Source organism: Bos indicus, chromosome 16 (assembly GCF_029378745.1).
Source record: "Bos indicus isolate NIAB-ARS_2022 breed Sahiwal x Tharparkar chromosome 16, NIAB-ARS_B.indTharparkar_mat_pri_1.0, whole genome shotgun sequence".
Classification (NCBI taxonomy): Eukaryota; Metazoa; Chordata; class Mammalia; order Artiodactyla; family Bovidae; genus Bos; species Bos indicus.
This window is the reverse complement of record NC_091775.1, coordinates 80388398-80405567: the sequence shown is the minus strand read 5'-3', so window position 1 is coordinate 80405567 and position 17170 is coordinate 80388398. Positions and strand designations below refer to the sequence as shown.

General features: G+C 61.7%; 1 protein-coding gene across 3 annotated transcripts in view; it reads left to right on the top strand.

Annotated features, from left to right (window-relative positions):
* The window catches only part of CACNA1S (calcium voltage-gated channel subunit alpha1 S), a 56442-nt gene that overhangs the window by 21109 nt on the left and 18163 nt on the right, over nucleotides 1–17170 (top strand). For all 3 annotated transcript variants that reach the window (XM_070768757.1, XM_070768756.1, XM_070768758.1), the window contains exons 8-27: nucleotides 314–459; nucleotides 876–957; nucleotides 2687–2847; nucleotides 4551–4776; nucleotides 5702–5909; nucleotides 6082–6202; nucleotides 6485–6599; nucleotides 6968–7061; nucleotides 7630–7699; nucleotides 8228–8360; nucleotides 8937–9066; nucleotides 9612–9671; nucleotides 11106–11212; nucleotides 11581–11668; nucleotides 11916–12023; nucleotides 13854–13906; nucleotides 14088–14234; nucleotides 14630–14831; nucleotides 15162–15320; nucleotides 16690–16800. In XM_070768757.1, coding sequence (XP_070624858.1) covers nucleotides 314–459; nucleotides 876–957; nucleotides 2687–2847; nucleotides 4551–4776; nucleotides 5702–5909; nucleotides 6082–6202; nucleotides 6485–6599; nucleotides 6968–7061; nucleotides 7630–7699; nucleotides 8228–8360; nucleotides 8937–9066; nucleotides 9612–9671; nucleotides 11106–11212; nucleotides 11581–11668; nucleotides 11916–12023; nucleotides 13854–13906; nucleotides 14088–14234; nucleotides 14630–14831; nucleotides 15162–15320; nucleotides 16690–16800 — 2521 coding nt within the window. The remainder of the gene's footprint in view (nucleotides 1–313; nucleotides 460–875; nucleotides 958–2686; nucleotides 2848–4550; nucleotides 4777–5701; nucleotides 5910–6081; nucleotides 6203–6484; nucleotides 6600–6967; nucleotides 7062–7629; nucleotides 7700–8227; nucleotides 8361–8936; nucleotides 9067–9611; nucleotides 9672–11105; nucleotides 11213–11580; nucleotides 11669–11915; nucleotides 12024–13853; nucleotides 13907–14087; nucleotides 14235–14629; nucleotides 14832–15161; nucleotides 15321–16689; nucleotides 16801–17170) is intronic.

Sequence of the window (17170 nt, the reverse complement as noted above, 5' to 3'; positions counted from 1 at the left end):
TGTCTCGGGAGGGTCCAGGCAGTTCTGTTAGGCAGTGGATGGTCATGCCACTAACCCCTGCCCAAGGTCACCCAAGACGAGGCAGGAGAAATGAGATGGGATGAGAAGGAACAATAGAGGGGGGCACGTGCGCCAAGCATCCTGGAGGGCAGGGCTGGGGGGAGTGCTGCCCTCGGCCCCGGAAGGTCCCCAGACCCCCGAGATACCCAGACCAGGAGGATGGGCATGTCCAGCCTCAGAAGGGGCTCAGTGACCCAAGAAACTCCATCCCTGCAACTGGTTCCTCCTCCTCCTCCTCCCCGGCCCCCTGCAGGGAATTCACCAAGGAGCGGGAGAAGGCCAAGTCCAGGGGGACCTTCCAGAAGCTGCGGGAGAAGCAGCAGCTGGAGGAGGACCTCCGGGGCTACCTGAGCTGGATCACGCAGGGCGAGGTCATGGACGTGGATGACTTGAGAGAAGGTGGGAGCCATGGGCAACAGTCAGCACCCCGTCCCAAGCTGCCCTCGCGCCGCCCCCAATAAGGGCATCACCACGCCCTGCTCCCCCACAGCCCCAGGGCTCGATGAGCAGGACTGAGGGCCCCACTTTGCAGATGAGGAAGCATGGCCCCTAGAGGGCAAGCCTGGTGCCTGGAGGTGGAGGTGGCCAGGTGGGCCCAGGGCCCGTCCAGAGCACTGACTACCAAAGTACCTCGCGGCCCCCAGGAACCACCCTCCCGACGGTGCAGGCTCTCTGGCTCCTGGGAATCAGGACAGCGCAGAGGGAGGGGTCCAGGCCCACACAGGGCCGCTATCCCAGGTGTCCCTGGTCTGTGCCCTTTCCTGGTGCGTCCAGCCCAGAGGGGAGCCTGGCCACCTGTGCCTCTCTGTCCCCAGGGAAGCTGGCTCTGGATGAAGGCGGCTCCGACACGGAGAGCCTGTACGAAATCGCGGGCCTGAACAAAGTTATCCAGTTCATGTGAGTGTCTGCCCGGCTCCGGGTCCCCCCAGCCCCAGTCACCCACCGTGGGTAGCTTCTGGGTCACGTTCCCTGAGTGCGGGAGGAGGGCATTGAGCAGATGACCTATTTCCACATCACGTGAGGGAGACACTGGGAGCCGGTGGGGTAATTAGTCCCGGGAACCTCTGCTCCAGCAGGGGAGGCCGCAGCGTCGCAGGCCTCTGGGGCAGGGGGCTGGAGCCCTGGCGCCTTTGTCTCCAGAGGACCGTGAGTTTGTTTGATTGGCTGCTTCCAAATTCACACACAATTGTGACTCTGAGAGATCCAACTATAGAGAAATGCACCAAAGAAAAGATGGAGTCCTTGCTGCCCTTCAAAGAGGTAACCATGGAAACGGATTTGCATCCCTCCAAGGCTGCTTCTACGCATTCATCTCTCTGACACACACATGCACGCTGTGCGCACACACACATACACACACGAGTTTTTTACATGACAGGGTTTCTCATGTTAACCACGGTCACTTCGGAACCAACAAAAGGACCCAACACACAGGAGGGCTTGCTGGATAAATGATATGATCCACCCATAAACTGGAAGCTGACGTCCTAAATTTAGAATGATCTATTTAGGGCAAATTTATACACACGAAAACTTGTTTTAAAAAAAGACTTTCTTTTCTCGGAGCAGTTTCAGATTCACAGCAAAACTGAGCAGAAGGTGCAGAGACTGCCCACCTGCCCTCCCCTTGATCATGCCCGGGGCCCCTGCCATCAGCACCTCCACCAGATGGGCCGTTTGTCACAACTCAGGAACCTGCGTGGACAGCATCACCACCCCGAGTCCAGTTTATGCTGGGGCTCAGCCTGTGTCTGATTATGCACACCCACCATTATAATATCATGCGGAGTGTAGCTGCCCTAAAAAGCCTCTGCTTCTGCCTATTCACACCTCCACCTCCCATCCCTGGCAACCTACCACTGAGCTCACTATCTCCAAAGTCTTGCCTTTCCCAGAATGTCACAGTGTGCGATCTCAGGCGGGCTCTTTTTACTTAGTGACACGCAGTTAAGGTCCCTCTGCAGCTTTGCAAGGTGTGACAGCTCACACACACACCTTCTGGCAGTAGATCTTTGAACATAAACTATTCCACAGCATGAATATGTCATAGTCTAGTTAATCTGTCCAGTTTGGGGCAGTACAAACTGTGCCGAAGGGAACAGTTGTGTGTAAGAGTGAACGTCTCTGCCCGGTGGATTCCTAGAAAGACTTGCTGGGTCAGAGGGCATGGAGATGCTGAACCCCGGTAAACGCTGCACGAAGGCTGTGCCAGAGATGGAGGTGCCATTTCTGTGAACCCTCCCCAACACCAATGTGACCAATTTGCTAAAGAACTGACTTTATGACCAGCGAAACGGGGCATCCCAGTGTGGCTCTACTTAAGATGGAAACGCATGGAGCCCTACTCTGGGCCTGGCACTGCGCTAAACTCAGCACCTGTGTTGTCTCTAGTGACCCCCAAGGTCAGCATCGCTGCTGTTCTCCTCTGAAATGTGAAGATATTTGCTCTAGGAGGCAAGATTTGCCACCTGTCTCTGCAGCTCACATTCTTGTCTCCTCTGGTGTAGCTGGAGGAGGGAGTGGGTGGTCAGACTAAGTGTGACCAGAGCGGCCTGAAGGCAGCCCCGGGGGAGGTGGGGGCTCTGGTAACACAACCTTTTCCCCTCCCTCCGTGCCTGCTTCTCAGCCGACACTGGAGGCAGTGGAACCGTGTCTTCCGCTGGAAGTGCCACGATGTGGTGAAGTCCAGGGTGTTCTACTGGCTGGTCATTCTGATCGTCGCTCTCAACACACTGTCGATCGCCTCAGAGCACCACCACCAGCCTCTCTGGTTGACCCACCTGCAAGGTGAGACACGTGACTGGCGGCCAAAGCCAATGGTGCCTCAGGTTCTGTGAAGTCAGTTAGACGTTGACATCATTTTCTAGGAACTCTAGTGGTGGCCCTCTCTTCCTCGTGGCATTACCAGGGGAAATATTAATAACAGCAGCACACTGGGGACCCACCAGGTGCTTGCCAGGTGCCTGGGCAAATGATCACAGACACAGCTATTGGATGGACCGGTGAGCAGTGACTGAGCGCTTCACACATCCAAGTTCATTCAAGTTCTACTCCATATACAGCAGCCTCTCACCAAGTGTTTAGAGCATACACGCTCTATGTAAGGCCAAGTAAAGAATGCAGGGAACACAGAGAAGGAAGGTACCTCTCCCACCTTCAAGGAGTTTCCTGAGCCAAAGAAGAAGACAGATATTGATGAGTGATGTCAGGTCAAATAGGGAGGGCAACGATGGAGGGAAATGTAAGGGGAGGATTACAGAGGAGGGGAGGCTGGATGGGAGAAAGACACTCTGGTTAAAATGATGAAAAAGATAAAAGAAGGAAAACTGCTAGAAAACTATCTTTTTCTGTGGGGAGGAGACAGGAAATAATGTTACAGATCAGATGCATGTATGCATTCATCCATCTATTCGTCTATCCACTCATCCATCAATCAATCCATGCATCTGTCCATCTGTTCATCCATCCATCTAACCATCCACCCATCCACACATCCATCCATCCATCTAACCATCCATCCATCCACTCATTGCAGCCAACATTCTTGAGAACTCCTTAAGTGTGTTAAGCATCGTTAATGCGTTGTCAATAACCAATGTAGACAAAATGTGAACACTATCCACCAAGAGGGGTCAGAGATGAATTTGAGGTCCCTGGTCTATGCAGATAAGTGAATGGCAGTGCCACTTGCTGAGATGGGGAAGACAGTCAGTGACCAGGTATTTTTTGGGGATGGGAGAAGACAGGCAGTCCCCATCAGCTTAATCTTGGGCATGTTGAGTTTGAGGTTCCTTTGAGACATCCCAGTGAGACGTTGAGGAGACAGACGCAAATTAGGTCTGGGAGCCAGTGGAAGGTCTGGGTTGAAAAGTCAGAGTCCGGAGTCACCAGCAGGCATGATAATCGAAGCTTGGCCTTAGAAGGCATCACCAGGCCCCCAGAGGACGGTGTGCACTCACATGCTCAGCTCAAGTGCAGCACTCAGGGGGGGTGGGGGTGCCTCTGTAGAGGGGCACAGGAGAAGAGGGCACAGGAGAAGAGGGCACAGGAGAAGCTGGAGGAATCCTAGGGGGGTGTGGTGTCCAGGAGGCAAGGGAAGCGAACATTTTAAAAGGCAAGAGGGGACTTCCCTGGCAGCCCAGTGCTTAGGACTCTGCCCTTTGGGTTCCGACCCCTGGTTGCTGTGTTTCTGGGAGGTCAAGGAAATGGGGTCAAAATGCCTGCGGCTTGATTGCTGGAGTGAGGAGGGCGGGCCTGCCAAACGCGGTACAGTTTACCTTGTTAGAATCTAGGCTGTGTCCCTTCAGTGGGGAGGATTCACCAGGTTTTACTGGATCTGGAGGGCAGGGAGAGGAGGATGTCCTGGAATCGCCGCGGGGAGGGTGCCGGGTGTGGGGCCCTTGTGTCGCTGGAAGTGGAGGGTCACTGGGGGCCTGGCCCAGGCCGGATGCGCAGGGCAGTGGCGCTGAGCTGCGCGGGCCGCCCTGCAGACGTGGCCAACCGGGTGCTGCTGGCCCTGTTCACCGTGGAGATGCTGATGAAGATGTACGGGCTGGGCCTGCGCCAGTACTTCATGTCCATCTTCAACCGCTTCGACTGCTTCGTGGTGTGCAGCGGCCTCCTGGAGATCCTGCTGGTGGAGTCGGGTGCCATGTCGCCCCTGGGCATCTCGGTGCTGCGCTGCATCCGTCTGCTGCGGATCTTCAAGATCACCAAGTGAGCGGGGGCGTGGTCCCGGCGCCCCGCCCCTCCCCCGCTCCTCCCTCCTGCCTCCCTGCCCCGCCCCTCTACCATTCCAGCAGGGGCGTGGTCCCGTCCGCCCCCGCCTGCCGCGCCCCACCCCTCCCACCACCCCGCCCCACCCCTCCCACCGCCCCGCCCCTCCCGCCTGCCCCACCCCTCCCGCCTTGCCCCGTCCCGCCCCTTCACCCTCCAAGCAGGGGCGTCGCCCCGACCGCCTTGCCCTGCCCCTCCACCTTTCCATCAGGGAGCGTGGTCCCACCGCCCCTCCCTCCTGCCTCCCTGCCCCGCCCCTCTACCCTTCCATCAGGGGCGTGGTCCCTCCCGCCCCGCGCCTGCCCCGCCCCGCCCCTCCGACCACCCCCACACCTCCTGCCTGCCCCGCCCCTCCCGCCTTGCCCCATCCCGCCCCTCCACCCTCCCAACTGGGGCGTGGTCCCGCCTATCCGCCTGCCCCGCCCCTCCACTCCACCTTTCCATCAGGGGGCGTGGTCCCGCCGCCCCTCCCTCCTCCTCCCTGCCCCGCCCCTCGACCCTTCCCCCTTCCACCTCCATTTCTCCTGTTTACTTACCTCTCACCAGGCCGACTGAGGGGCATGGAAAAGAGAGAGGAAAGGGAAGAGACTGGGAGAGGGAGGAAGGAAAGGAAGGTGGAACAGGAGGAGGAGAAGGGGGTGGTGAGAAAGGATAGCCGAGAAGAGGGCGTGGATTGGTCGCGGGCCCTGGGTGCAGGGGAGGGGTGGGCCTCACCCCCGTGGGGTTCAGAGTCTAGTGGTGGCCCCGGAAGTCAAACGGCCACCCTACTAAGGAGAACGAAATGACAAACCGGGATGGGAGCTCTGGATCCAGGCAGCCCGAGCCTGACCGGCCGCCCCACCTCAGCGCCCGTCCCGTCCTCCAGGTACTGGACGTCGCTGAGCAACCTGGTGGCGTCGCTGCTCAACTCCATCCGCTCCATCGCCTCGCTGCTGCTGCTGCTCTTCCTGTTCATCGTCATCTTCGCCCTGCTGGGCATGCAGCTCTTCGGGGGCAGGTACGACTTCGAGGACACCGAGGTGCGGCGTAGCAACTTCGACAGCTTCCCACAGGCCCTCATCAGCGTCTTCCAGGTAGGCCAGAGCCGCTTGCTGCCTGCCCTGCCAGGCGGGGCCTCGCCTCCTCTGACCCGTCCCCCGTCCCCTCCAGCCGTGGACAGTTTTGGGGCGACGTTGGAAGGGGTCTCTTGGACAACGTAGTCCCCAGGGAGGACTCTCACATCCCTCTGTTTCCCTCCCACCCCAGGTGCTGACAGGAGAGGACTGGAACTCCGTGATGTACAACGGGATCATGGCCTACGGCGGCCCATCCTACCCCGGGGTGCTCGTCTGCATTTACTTCATCATCCTGTTTGTTTGCGGCAACTGTATCCCCTGGGGCGCAGGGCTCAGAAGAGAGCCCGGAGTGGGGAAGGGTCCAGGTGCCCAGGCCCTCTGCAGGAAGGGGGGAGTGCCCAGGATCAAGGGCGGGGGAGGGGACACAGCAGGTGCCTTGTGGGGACAGCAGTAGGGCAGTTCCTTCCAGCAGGAGGTTAAGGGACCTCAGGGTGACTGGTGACAGCGGGGAGGAGTCAGTCCCAGAAAGCCCGAGCACCAGGGCAGGCAGGTCCTGCCGAGCCCAGCACCCCGGCTCCTTAGCGGCACCTCAGACATCCTGCTCAACGTCTTCCTGGCCATCGCTGTGGACAACCTGGCAGAGGCCGAGAGCCTGACTTCTGCCCAGAAGGCCAAGGCTGAAGAGCGGAGACGCAGGAAGATGTCCAAGTGAGTGGGTGACCCAGCAGGAGGGACCTGCGAGAGGGGCGGAGGGAGGGCACCCCACACAGGAGAGCTGAGCCGTCCTGGACCAAACCGAACCCAGACAGTACCACCACGGATGGCGCCACGGCCGCCCCCCACCAGCTGGCAGGCCCTGGGATGGCTGACACCGAGGCTGCCGGCGCTGCTCGCTCATCGTGGGGGGAGGACGCGCTTGGCCTGTGCTGCTCCTGCCCTCGTGTAGTGCCCCCGCCTCGAACCCTGGGTGGGGTCGGGGAGGGCGCCCTCAGGCTGAGCAGACCCCAGAAGGTGGAGGTTCTCTTCCATGGAGGAGCGGGGTCTCCACTTTGGGTTTGCTTGGTTTTCCAACTCAGGGGTCTCCCGGACAAGTCAGAGGAGGAGAAGGTGACGGTGGCCAAGAAGCTGGAGCAGAAACCCAAGGGGGAAGGCATCCCCACCACCGCCAAGGTGAGCCCGTCAGCCCATTGGGTGCTCTCAGGGGCCGCGGGGAGGGGCCTCTGAAAGTCCCCCTTTCGCCCATGCCTTAGGATGGGGCTGTGGGAAGGGGGCTGTCTGCCTGGGCACCAGCCAGGTCAGGGCAGCTCCACTGCAGGGAAGCCTTTGCGCTGAGGGCGCACACACCCCAACCGAGGAAGCAGACTTCTCTGTATCATGCCCGTTCCCCATCTGATACTCTGCTCCACGGAGCAGTGCAGACCAGCTTCTAGCCCTGCCGTTCTGTCCTGGCCTGGGGGCTGAGGAAGTAGAGTTCAGAGGGGCAGGGGGTGGGGGGGTCCTGGCCTGGGGACTCCTGTGTCTTCTGAGAACTAAGCGGGGGGTATGGTGCTCAGGCTCAGACAGGCGGGGGTCCCGGTGGCTTTCTGGGCCTGGCTTCCCCTTCGTGAGGTGGGAATGACTGACCGTGACGGCAGCACCCCCAGGCCGCAGGGAGGCTCAGGTGAGCTCACACCTGCACGCCCTCCGGCCGGTGGGGACCACAGCTCTGCCTTTCATCTTGCTCTGTTCCTCTCTCCAGCTGAAGATCGACGAGTTTGAATCCAACGTCAACGAGGTGAAGGACCCCTACCCCTCAGCCGACTTCCCAGGTGAGGGTCCCGAGACTGAGGGCGGGGTGTGCAGGGGTGGCTCCTCATGCTGGCTGTTCCCCTCCCCGCACCCGAATGAGGGTTTGTGGAACCCGACTCCGGGAGAGAGAAGCTCAGAGTCCATTTATCTCAACGGGACTCCTGCCCTCAATGGCACGAGGTGGGAGCCTGCCTGGCAGGCAAGTCAGGGGCAGAGCCGGGCCCAGCACTGTGGTCGCTTGCAGAGCAGGGCCCCTTGCGCCCCCAGCCTGCGAGCCACCCCAGGGTGGTACATCCAGCCCCGAGACAAAAGTTGCAGCAGCAAGACTCTGGGACCTTGCTCCTGGCCCCACTTCTGGAAGGTCCCGAGGCCGACAGCTCTCAGGCCAGCGTGCTGTGGGGAAGGGAGGTGCCCGGGTGGACCCTGCCGGCCCCCCACGCCGCGTGTCACTCCCTGGCTGCCGGGGGCTCACGGTTGGTTCAGAGCACAGGAGCCGAGGGAGTAGTGAAGCGTGGAAAGACACCCCAGCCTCTCTGCCCTCCCCACAGGGGACGACGAGGAAGACGAGCCCGAGGTCCCAATAAGCCCCCGGCCCCGTCCGCTGGCTGAGCTGCAGCTGAAGGAGAAGGCGGTGCCCATTCCAGAAGCCAGTGCCTTCTTCATCTTCAGCCCCACCAACAAGTGGGTGGCTCCTCGGCGGTGGGGCAGGGTGATGGTGGGGTCTCAGAGAAGGCTGCTTCCTGCTCCGAGAAGACCGCCTTCTCCCAACTCTCTGGGCCTACAGTTACACTGTGAGAAAGGCATTCCTTTAACTTCAGATCTCTTGCTCCATTTAACGTGCCAGCATCCCCAGCAGACGTATATTTTAAGCCTCACGCGTTACTTATACCCAAGTGTGACCAGATACGTTGGTTCCTTTCTGAGAGCAGAGTGGGGCTGTAGTTCTCACGGGCTTCAGTCTGACACCTTTAGATAACAGACCATAGTTCTCCTGGAGTTTCAGCGGTCAGCCTCAGGGCCTGAGGCTGGAGAGCAGCCTGCTCTGTGTTTTGATGGGAGCCATGGGATGGGCGGAGTGTTGGGGGAGGGCTTCTTGAGGGATGGGATGGGGCTGCGTAGCAACAGAAGGGGGGCGGGGCCCGGCAAGTCCCGCAGAGGCCACCTGGATGCAGGCGGACCTTCTGCACTGACCAGGGCGGAGGCTGCTGAGGCCTGAAGGCCGCGTTCAGAGCCTCCTGACCCCCCGCTTGCCCACAGGATCCGCGTCCTGTGCCACCGCATTGTCAATGCCACCTGGTTCACTAACTTCATCCTGCTCTTCATCCTGCTCAGCAGTGCCGCCCTGGCTGCCGAGGACCCCCTCCGGGCTGAGTCCGTGAGGAACCAGGTGATGGCAGCCAACTCAGCGCCCCTCACTCCAGGCCTCAGGCACCCACACCTCACCCTGAGGCCCCCCCCCGTTCAGCTGTATCCACTATGAGGCCCCCGGCATCACAGTTGCTTAGAGTTTAAGTCCCCAGAGGGCCAAAGCTGCCCGACTCACTCCTTCTGGACAGTGTGGTCACAGCATGTGCCCTAGACAGGCTCTGGGTGCTGGGTTTTAGCAGTGATGATGGTAGGGATGGTGGTGGTCTTGATGGTGATGGTGGTGTGGTGATGGTGGTGGTGTTGGGGGGATGGTGGTGATGGGGTGCGGGTGGTCTTGATGGTGACGACGGTGTGATGGTGGTGACGGTGGTGGTGGGAGGCGGTGGTGGTGCTGGGGGATGGGGTGGTGGGGGGGTGGGGGGTGGGGGGGGGATGGTGTGGGGGATGGGGGTGGGGGGTGGTTTTGATGATGACAGCGGTGTGGTGACGGTGCTGATGCTGATGAAGGTAACGATGCCATCCCTGCTCTGCTCCTTCTCTCACTGACTCCTGCTCTGCCACCAGATCCTTGGGTATTTTGACATCGGGTTCACCTCTGTCTTCACTGTGGAGATTGTCCTCAAGGTGAGTGAAGGCCATGAGATGACACCCCGGGCCAGCTGGGGCCCCCACTTACACAGGCTGTGCTCCCTCGGGGGCTGGGTCGCAGGGAGGAGGGACAAGCCGGAAGGTGGCGGAGAGCAACAGGGACAGACTCTCAGGACCCAGGGGACCGGGTGGTCTCAGCTCAGAACTGGCATGAGCGGGCGAGCAGGCAGGTGGGTGCAGGCCTGGGGTATGGTCAGTGGGCAGCCCATGCGCCTCTCAGCAGAGCGCCCTGTGTGTCTGTGAAGCTTTGGGCACCTTCTTCCACCGTCCAGGCTCGGCTCGCCTAAGTGCAGATGGGGAGCAGTGATCTGTTCTCAGGCCTTTGTTGTCAGTGACTGAAAGGGCTCCCCCAGGGTCCCAGAGAAGTGGCTGTTGCCCTGGGCGGGGTTTCTGGCAGCTCCGCCCTCTCACGGCCCCCACCCCATGCCCCCCATCCATAGCACACCGCTGCCCTCCTGTTCTCACAGCAGACACACTCGGTCACACCATCATGGTGGGGGGTCTGGGGGCAGAGGTCTCCCATCTGTGACTGGGGCCCGGAGGGAAGAGGGGAGCCGTGCAAGGGGAGCAGGCCCAGAGCCGGCTGCAGTATGAAGGGAGGACAGTCCCTTCATTCAGGGGCCTGTTTATTGAAGGAATTGATCAGAGGGAAATGGTAGCTCCTTGGGGTCCAGGAGGACTTCTTGGAGGTGGTGACGTTAGAGTTAGGCCTTGAGATTGGACAGGACTTCATCAGAGAGAGAGTAGGGCACTCCAGGATGAAACAGTGACTGATGCATTGTACAGAGATGTTTGAGATGTGCTCAGAGAGGAGAAAGTGGACCATCTGGGCTGGGATACAGCACGTTTGGGGTGGGGGGTGGCGCCAGGCAAGGTCTTCAGTCTTGACGGGCTGTTGAGCCTGACCCAACCACTACTAGAACACTTTCCAGGGAGGAAGAGGAGGACGAAGAGGAGGGAGGAGGAGGAGGGAGGAGGAGGAAGAGGAGGAGGGAGGAGGAGGAAGAGGAGGAGGGAGGAGGAGGAAGGGGAGGAGGGAGGAGGAGGAAGAGGAGGAAGGATAGGAAGGGGAATTGTATCTGTAGGGCAGAGGGCAGGGCTTCTATAACAAGGAGACCCTGGGTTCCCATGGCCTCGCTGCCCAAGAGAGGTCCCTGCGGTCCCAGAACCGGGCGCTGAGGATGGGGCTGTGCCCTGAGTGTCTCAGTGCCTAGAGTGTCCCCAGGTGCCCCATTAGGGGCGTGTCCCCAGGCTCCACCCACTAGGGGGCGTGTGTCATCAGGCTCCACTCCCACCGGGGGGGAGTGTCCCCAGGCTCCACCCACCAGGGGCGTGTCCCCGGGCTCCGCCCCCAACCAGGGGGCGTGTCCCCAGCCCCGCCCCGCCCCAGCATGCCGCCTCTCCCCCTAGATGACCACCTACGGGGCCTTCCTGCACAAGGGCTCCTTCTGCCGCAACTACTTCAACATCCTGGACCTGGTGGTGGTGGCCGTGTCCCTCATCTCCATGGGACTCGAGTGAGTGGGGCAGTGGCCCGTGTTGGTTGGTGGGCCCCGAGCTGCCTGGGGATGGCATTCAGGGTCCCTTGGTCTGGCACCACCTGGCCTGAGTGACAAGGTTCAGCAGGCAGAGTGTGTGTGGGAGACCAGGAGGGCATGTGGAGAGAGGGCAGTTGCCCCCAGCCCTGTGAGGAACATGGCCCTGGTGCCTGGGGAGCTCCTGTCTGACGGAGGAGAAGGTCTGTGGCCCACCCTGGAGGGAGGCAGCCCAGGGCGGGAGGCCCCTCTGTCCCGGGGTGGGACACACGCAGCCTCAGGGGGCGGCCAGGCAGACAGGCGAGGATGCAGAGCTGGGGGCGGAGGAAGGCTGAGCAGGCCGCCCCCAGGTCCAGCACCATCTCCGTGGTGAAGATCCTGAGGGTCCTGAGGGTGCTCCGACCGCTCCGGGCCATCAACAGAGCCAAAGGCCTGAAGGTGAGAGGGGCCCAGAGGGACCCTCGGGGGAGGGGACCCCAAGCCTGACTCCAGACTTGGCCCAGACAGCACTGGCTCGGCCCGCCCCCTTTGCACAGTGGGGATGGGGATGAGCCCGGGCAGCTCTGTCCCCATGAGCCCTTTCTGTCCTCAACAAGCTGGGAGGGAGCTAAGCTTGCACTCGAGGCCCCTGGGCTGGGCTGGGCATGAGAAGGGGCAGGTGCCAACCAGGCTCCCACCCCTGCAGCACGTGGTACAGTGTGTGTTCGTGGCCATCCGCACCATCGGGAACATCGTCCTGGTCACCACCCTCCTGCAGTTCATGTTCGCCTGCATCGGTGTCCAGCTCTTCAAGGTGAGCCCCGCCGGCCCCCCGCCCAGTGCTGGCTGGCCCACGTCCCCTCCAAGCAAAGGGAGGCCAGCTGTGAGGGCGCGTGTCCTGAATGCACGGGTGTAAGGCACGCTGTCAGGAGCTTGAGTGCGGACCCTCAGGGGTGGCCCCCCGCTGTCCCGCTGGCCCTCTGGATCGAGGCCCCGGTCTGCCAGCCTAAGCAGCATCCTCCCTGCTGCCATCCCCTCCACCCTCGGGGACAGGGCCGGGCCTAACCCTCACCCACCGCGCCTCTGCAACCTGAGCGCCCACTGGTGTGTCCACCGGGAGCTTCTGCAGGGCGGGGGTGGGGATCTGCTGTGTCCCATCTGGGAGCTGCCCCCTCAGGTTCTCAGTTTTCTGGGAGAATTCAGCCAGTCACTCCCGTCTGGGACTCAGCCAGCCCTGCAGTCCCGCTTCTTTTCCAGATCTGATTGCTGGATGCCTCTGGCTTTTAGATCACATGCAGGACACAGACATGACCTCGAGGACAAATCCACATTCCTGACCTTCCAGGTCCTTCCAGAACCCTCTGCTCCCGCCCCCAAAGCACCATCTTTTCAATCCTGATTATATAACCTCAGTCATTCTTAGACATGCAATAGCTTCATCTCACAATCCTTCATTCATTTAACTAACATTTCGAGGGCAATTTCTTTGGGTCCAGGCCTCTGCTAGGGCTTGAGAGGGCCACGCTGCAAACCCCACCAGGTCGTCCCTGTGGGCAGGGGCAGGCTTTGGGGAGAGCTGTCAGGGTGGGGCTCCCAGAGGACGTTTAGGGGCCGGGTCCTGTGGGTTTCTGTCCTGGCACAGTGGGAGAGGTGTCTGGACTGACAGCTTAGTCTCAAAACAGTGCTCACAGCGGGCTGCATGCGGCCCATCCCCCCGCTCCAGCCAGGCTGCCCCGCCCTCCTGCCCAGCGTTGCCCTCTGCAACCTGGGGACCCTGGCACCCCTGAGGGCAGGGTCTCGATATGACCGACTCATTCTCACCTTGGCACCATCTAGGCTGCCGCATAGAAGCCCCCCAGACTCGCTCCCAGGGAACGAGGAGCAGCTGCCCTTCCGCCCTCCACCCTCTCTGTGCCTTAGTTTCTTATCAACAGAGCCCCAGTTCCCGCCCGCCCACATACGTTCACCTTCTGCTCCAAGACATCAGGGGAGGTGGTGACGGGGTGTGTGGCCTTCAGCTTGTCCTGTGTCCCTGGCGGAGGCAGTTCCCTCTCCTGGCCCTCGAGGGACCCGGACCAGTATCTGTGGGTTCAAATTTAATTTAGCCACAGGCAGACTGGCAATCACCTCCTTTTGCCCAAATGAAACATTCCGTGGGCACCCAGTGTGTAAGGCAGATCAGAGAAGCTGCTCAGGCTGAAATCCACAGAGGGGCTCACAGAGCCCAACCACTGAGCCCTGGGGGTGGGCGTGCTGGGACCCCTGCGCCATGTGGAGATAAGAGGTCTCATCCGTCCCAGCTGGGCTCTGTCCCGGGGCCTGAGCCAGGGGTGTGGGGGGCGGGGCAGCCTGGTCCTTGCTCTGTGACAGGGAGACCCAGCAGAGGGGGCAGGGGCTGTGCCCGTGCTTCCCTTCCCCGGGCTGGCCTGGGCGCCAGCAGCGCCATCACGCAGGGGCCAGTGCCCAGCCTTGCCGCTATCTGCCCGGCGGGGAGCAGGGTGGGATGGACAGTCCTGGGCCCTGCCCCACGGCCAGGCCGCCCTGCAGAGGAAAACCCAGACCCTGCCCTCCTTCCTCCCTGCCACCCCATCTTTCCACCCTGTTTCCATGACAACCTGTCTCCCTCCTTCCCTCCGGGATACAGGGGAAGTTCTTCAGCTGCAATGACTTGTCCAAGATGACGGAGGAGGAGTGCAGGTGTGCAGGGGGGCCCTCCGCTGGAGAACTGGGGAACCTGAGCTCCTCGGGCTCACAGAGGCCCCTTCCTCGGGTGACCCTGGGGAGGGTCCCGGGTCTGGAGCACACTCACTGCCCAGGGCTGGGAGGACGTGGGGAGGGGGCCTGCGTGCAGTGTGGTGACCTGGCCCCCCGACCCCAGGGGCTACTACTATGTGTACAAAGATGGAGACCCCACACAGATAGAGGTGCGTCCCCGCCAGTGGGTGCACAACGCCTTCCACTTCGACAACGTGCTTTCGGCCATGATGTCCCTCTTCACCGTGTCCACCTTCGAGGGATGGCCTGAGTGAGTGAGCGGGGACCCTGGAGACACAGCCATGCCTGGGGGAGGCCCAGGAACCACCTGCTGGGCATGGCGGGGGCTCTCATGGCATGTGTGCGGGACGGGGTGCTGGCGGCTCACTCCAGGGACAGCCTGACCCGGGTTGCGTGGGACTGGGCCTCCCTGGCCACAGGGGCACCCTTCTGAGCGACTGGGGGGACACGGCACCCCGTGTGGGACGGGAGGCAGGCCCCTTCCCTGACCTGCCACAGCCTTTCCGGGCAGGGTCCTAACTTCTCCCCTACGGGTGACTGTCCAGGCGGCCCCCCCGCTGCCGGTGGGACGGAGCTTACCCTTCCTAGTCGGGCTCGGCCTCAGCCTAGCCTGCCCAGCCCACCACTGTCCTCTGCCCACCCCAGGCTGCTGTACAAGGCCATTGACTCTCATGAGGAGGACAAGGGCCCCGTGTACAACCACCGCGTGGAGATGGCCATTTTCTTCATCATCTACATCATCCTTATCGCCTTCTTCATGATGAACATCTTCGTGGGCTTTGTCATCGTCACCTTCCAGGAGCAGGGGGAGACTGAGTACAAGAACTGTGAGCTGGACAAGAACCAGGTGCTGGGCCCCCTGCAGCCGGCATGAGGCTCGGGCCAGGGAAAAGGGTCCTGGGGTGGGGGTGACCCACGACCCTCCTCCAGCCCATCTCCCACCCGAAGCAGCACTCGGTGGTCGGGTGGGGTCCCCTGTGGACCTGTCGTGATGCCCAGAGCCCCTAGAAATGGGCATTGTCGGCTCCAGAGGAACTGCAGCCCTGGGGGAGACCCTTCCCTGAACAGCCGGCAGCGGCCACAGCTGCCTTTGGTCTGCCGAGGGCGGGACCCTCCAGCCCGGGGCGGGGGCGGGGCCGGGGCCCCGGCGCTGACCTGCCTGACGCTGCCCTCTCAGCGCCAGTGCGTGCAGTACGCCCTGAAGGCCCGGCCCCTGAGGTGCTACATCCCCAAGAACCCCTACCAGTACCGGGTGTGGTACATCGTCACCTCCTCCTACTTCGAGTACCTGATGTTCGCCCTCATCATGCTCAACACCATCTGCCTGGGCATGCAGGTGAGGCCGCCGGGACCAGGGCTGGACGGCCCGCTCCGTGCCAGCCATTGTGCTGAGGTGCCCTGTGGGGCAGAGAGGGGAGCAGGCCACAGGCCCGGGTGCCAGGCACGCGGCGGTGTATGAAGGCGGTGATTCAGGCGCACACGTGGCCGCAGCCACTCAGGGACGGGGCCGGCCACAAAGAGGGTGGGCCGTGTGGGAAGCCCGAAGTGCCCTCTCTGTGTTCCTTCTGCTGTCGCACATCTGGGTGGTGGAGGAGGTTGGAATGTTGGCTCCAGTCCCAAGAAAAGTGGGTTTAATGTTCACAGAACAGGCGTCTCTGCGGGGACGAGCACATTTGGTAGACAAGTCACAGTCAGCAGCGTCACTGCGTGCTCAGTCCCTCAGTCGTGTCCGACTCTTTGAGGACCCCGTGGACTGTGGCCCACCAGGCTCCTCTGTCCATGGGATTTCCCAGGCAAGAGTACTAGAGTGGGTTGCCATTTCCTTCTCCAGGGGATATTTGCCTCCCAGGGGTCGAACCTGTGTCTCCTGCATTGGCAGGTGGGTTCTTTACTGCTGAGCCATCAGGGAAGCCCCTCAAGCAGCATGGTTATGAAGCCTTAATTATCTGATCCCTTATTCCAGTGAATCAATAGAATCGCACAGCAAGGCCCCTGGCCTAGGAGTCACACACACTCCCAAGGACCAGAGGCTGCCGGGCGGGGCAGGTCTGGAAAGGGAGTCCCGAGCTGGGGGTCCAGAGCGGAGGAGCCGGGCTCAACATGGGGGCCCGAGGCAGCAACAGGGGTCCGGCAGCCCAGCCAGGACAGGTGGGGCTGGGGCGGGGGCAGCTCCAGAGCCTCTGCTGCCTGGGAAGGTCTCAGGGAAGAAGTGGGCTTCTGTCAACTTTATTTTTAAGAGGGTGAGAGACTCCTGGGAAATGCTGGAGGACACAGATCTCAGGAGGGTCGTAGGGGAGACTCGAGGGGGCTGCGGGCACTGCTCCAGGCTGTCTCTGTGTCCGGGGGGGGCAGCCAGCAGGCACAGGTGACCGTGGGTGGTGGTGGTCGCCCCAGCCTAGAGCCAGGGGGCTTTCCTCCTGGTCCTGCACCCAGGCAGCTCCGGGGAGCTGGCCACAGAGCCTCCCCACTCCGGCCTCCCAGAACAGATGTGTGTGGGTAACCTGCTCATGGGACCTGGGCTGGGCCCCCCTCTCCTCCCTTCACAGTCCTTCCGGGGAGAGGGCGTGGCCGTGAGGCCCAGTAGGATTCTGGACGTGGCCAGAGCAGGCTCCCGGTTCTCTGAGACTAAGGAAAGTGGGGCAGGGGCTGGGGAAGGAGGCGGGGCTCTGGGGGAGCCACCCAGCCCCTCCCTGTGCCCCCCGCAGCACTACAACCAGTCGGAGCAAATGAACCACATCTCTGACATCCTCAACGTAGCCTTCACCATCATCTTCACACTGGAGATGGTCCTCAAGCTCATGGCGTTCAAGGCCAGGGTGAGTCCTGGGCTCTGGGGAGAGCAAGCACGTGTGGCCAGGGGGCGACCTTCCCACAGAGCCCCCCGTGGCCTCGTCCTCCCTTGGGCACTCAGAGCCGGCCGGCCGCTCAGTTCTGGCCGCGGGAGTGGACAGTATGTGCCAGCGCCCCTTTGGTCCCTGAGCGTGTGAGCGGCAGCCCCGGGGCCGGGGAGTGTCCGGGTCCCCAAGTCCACTCTCCCCCACCCCCACCCCGTCAGGTCTGCCCGCAAGCCCCAGCCTGGGTTTCAGGGGGTTGGGTGGGGGAAGACTTCCCTGTGTGGACAGGACCCCAATCCTGAGTCTCCTGGGCATGCTGCCTTCCCGTTGGGCCACTTTATGCTCTGGAGGT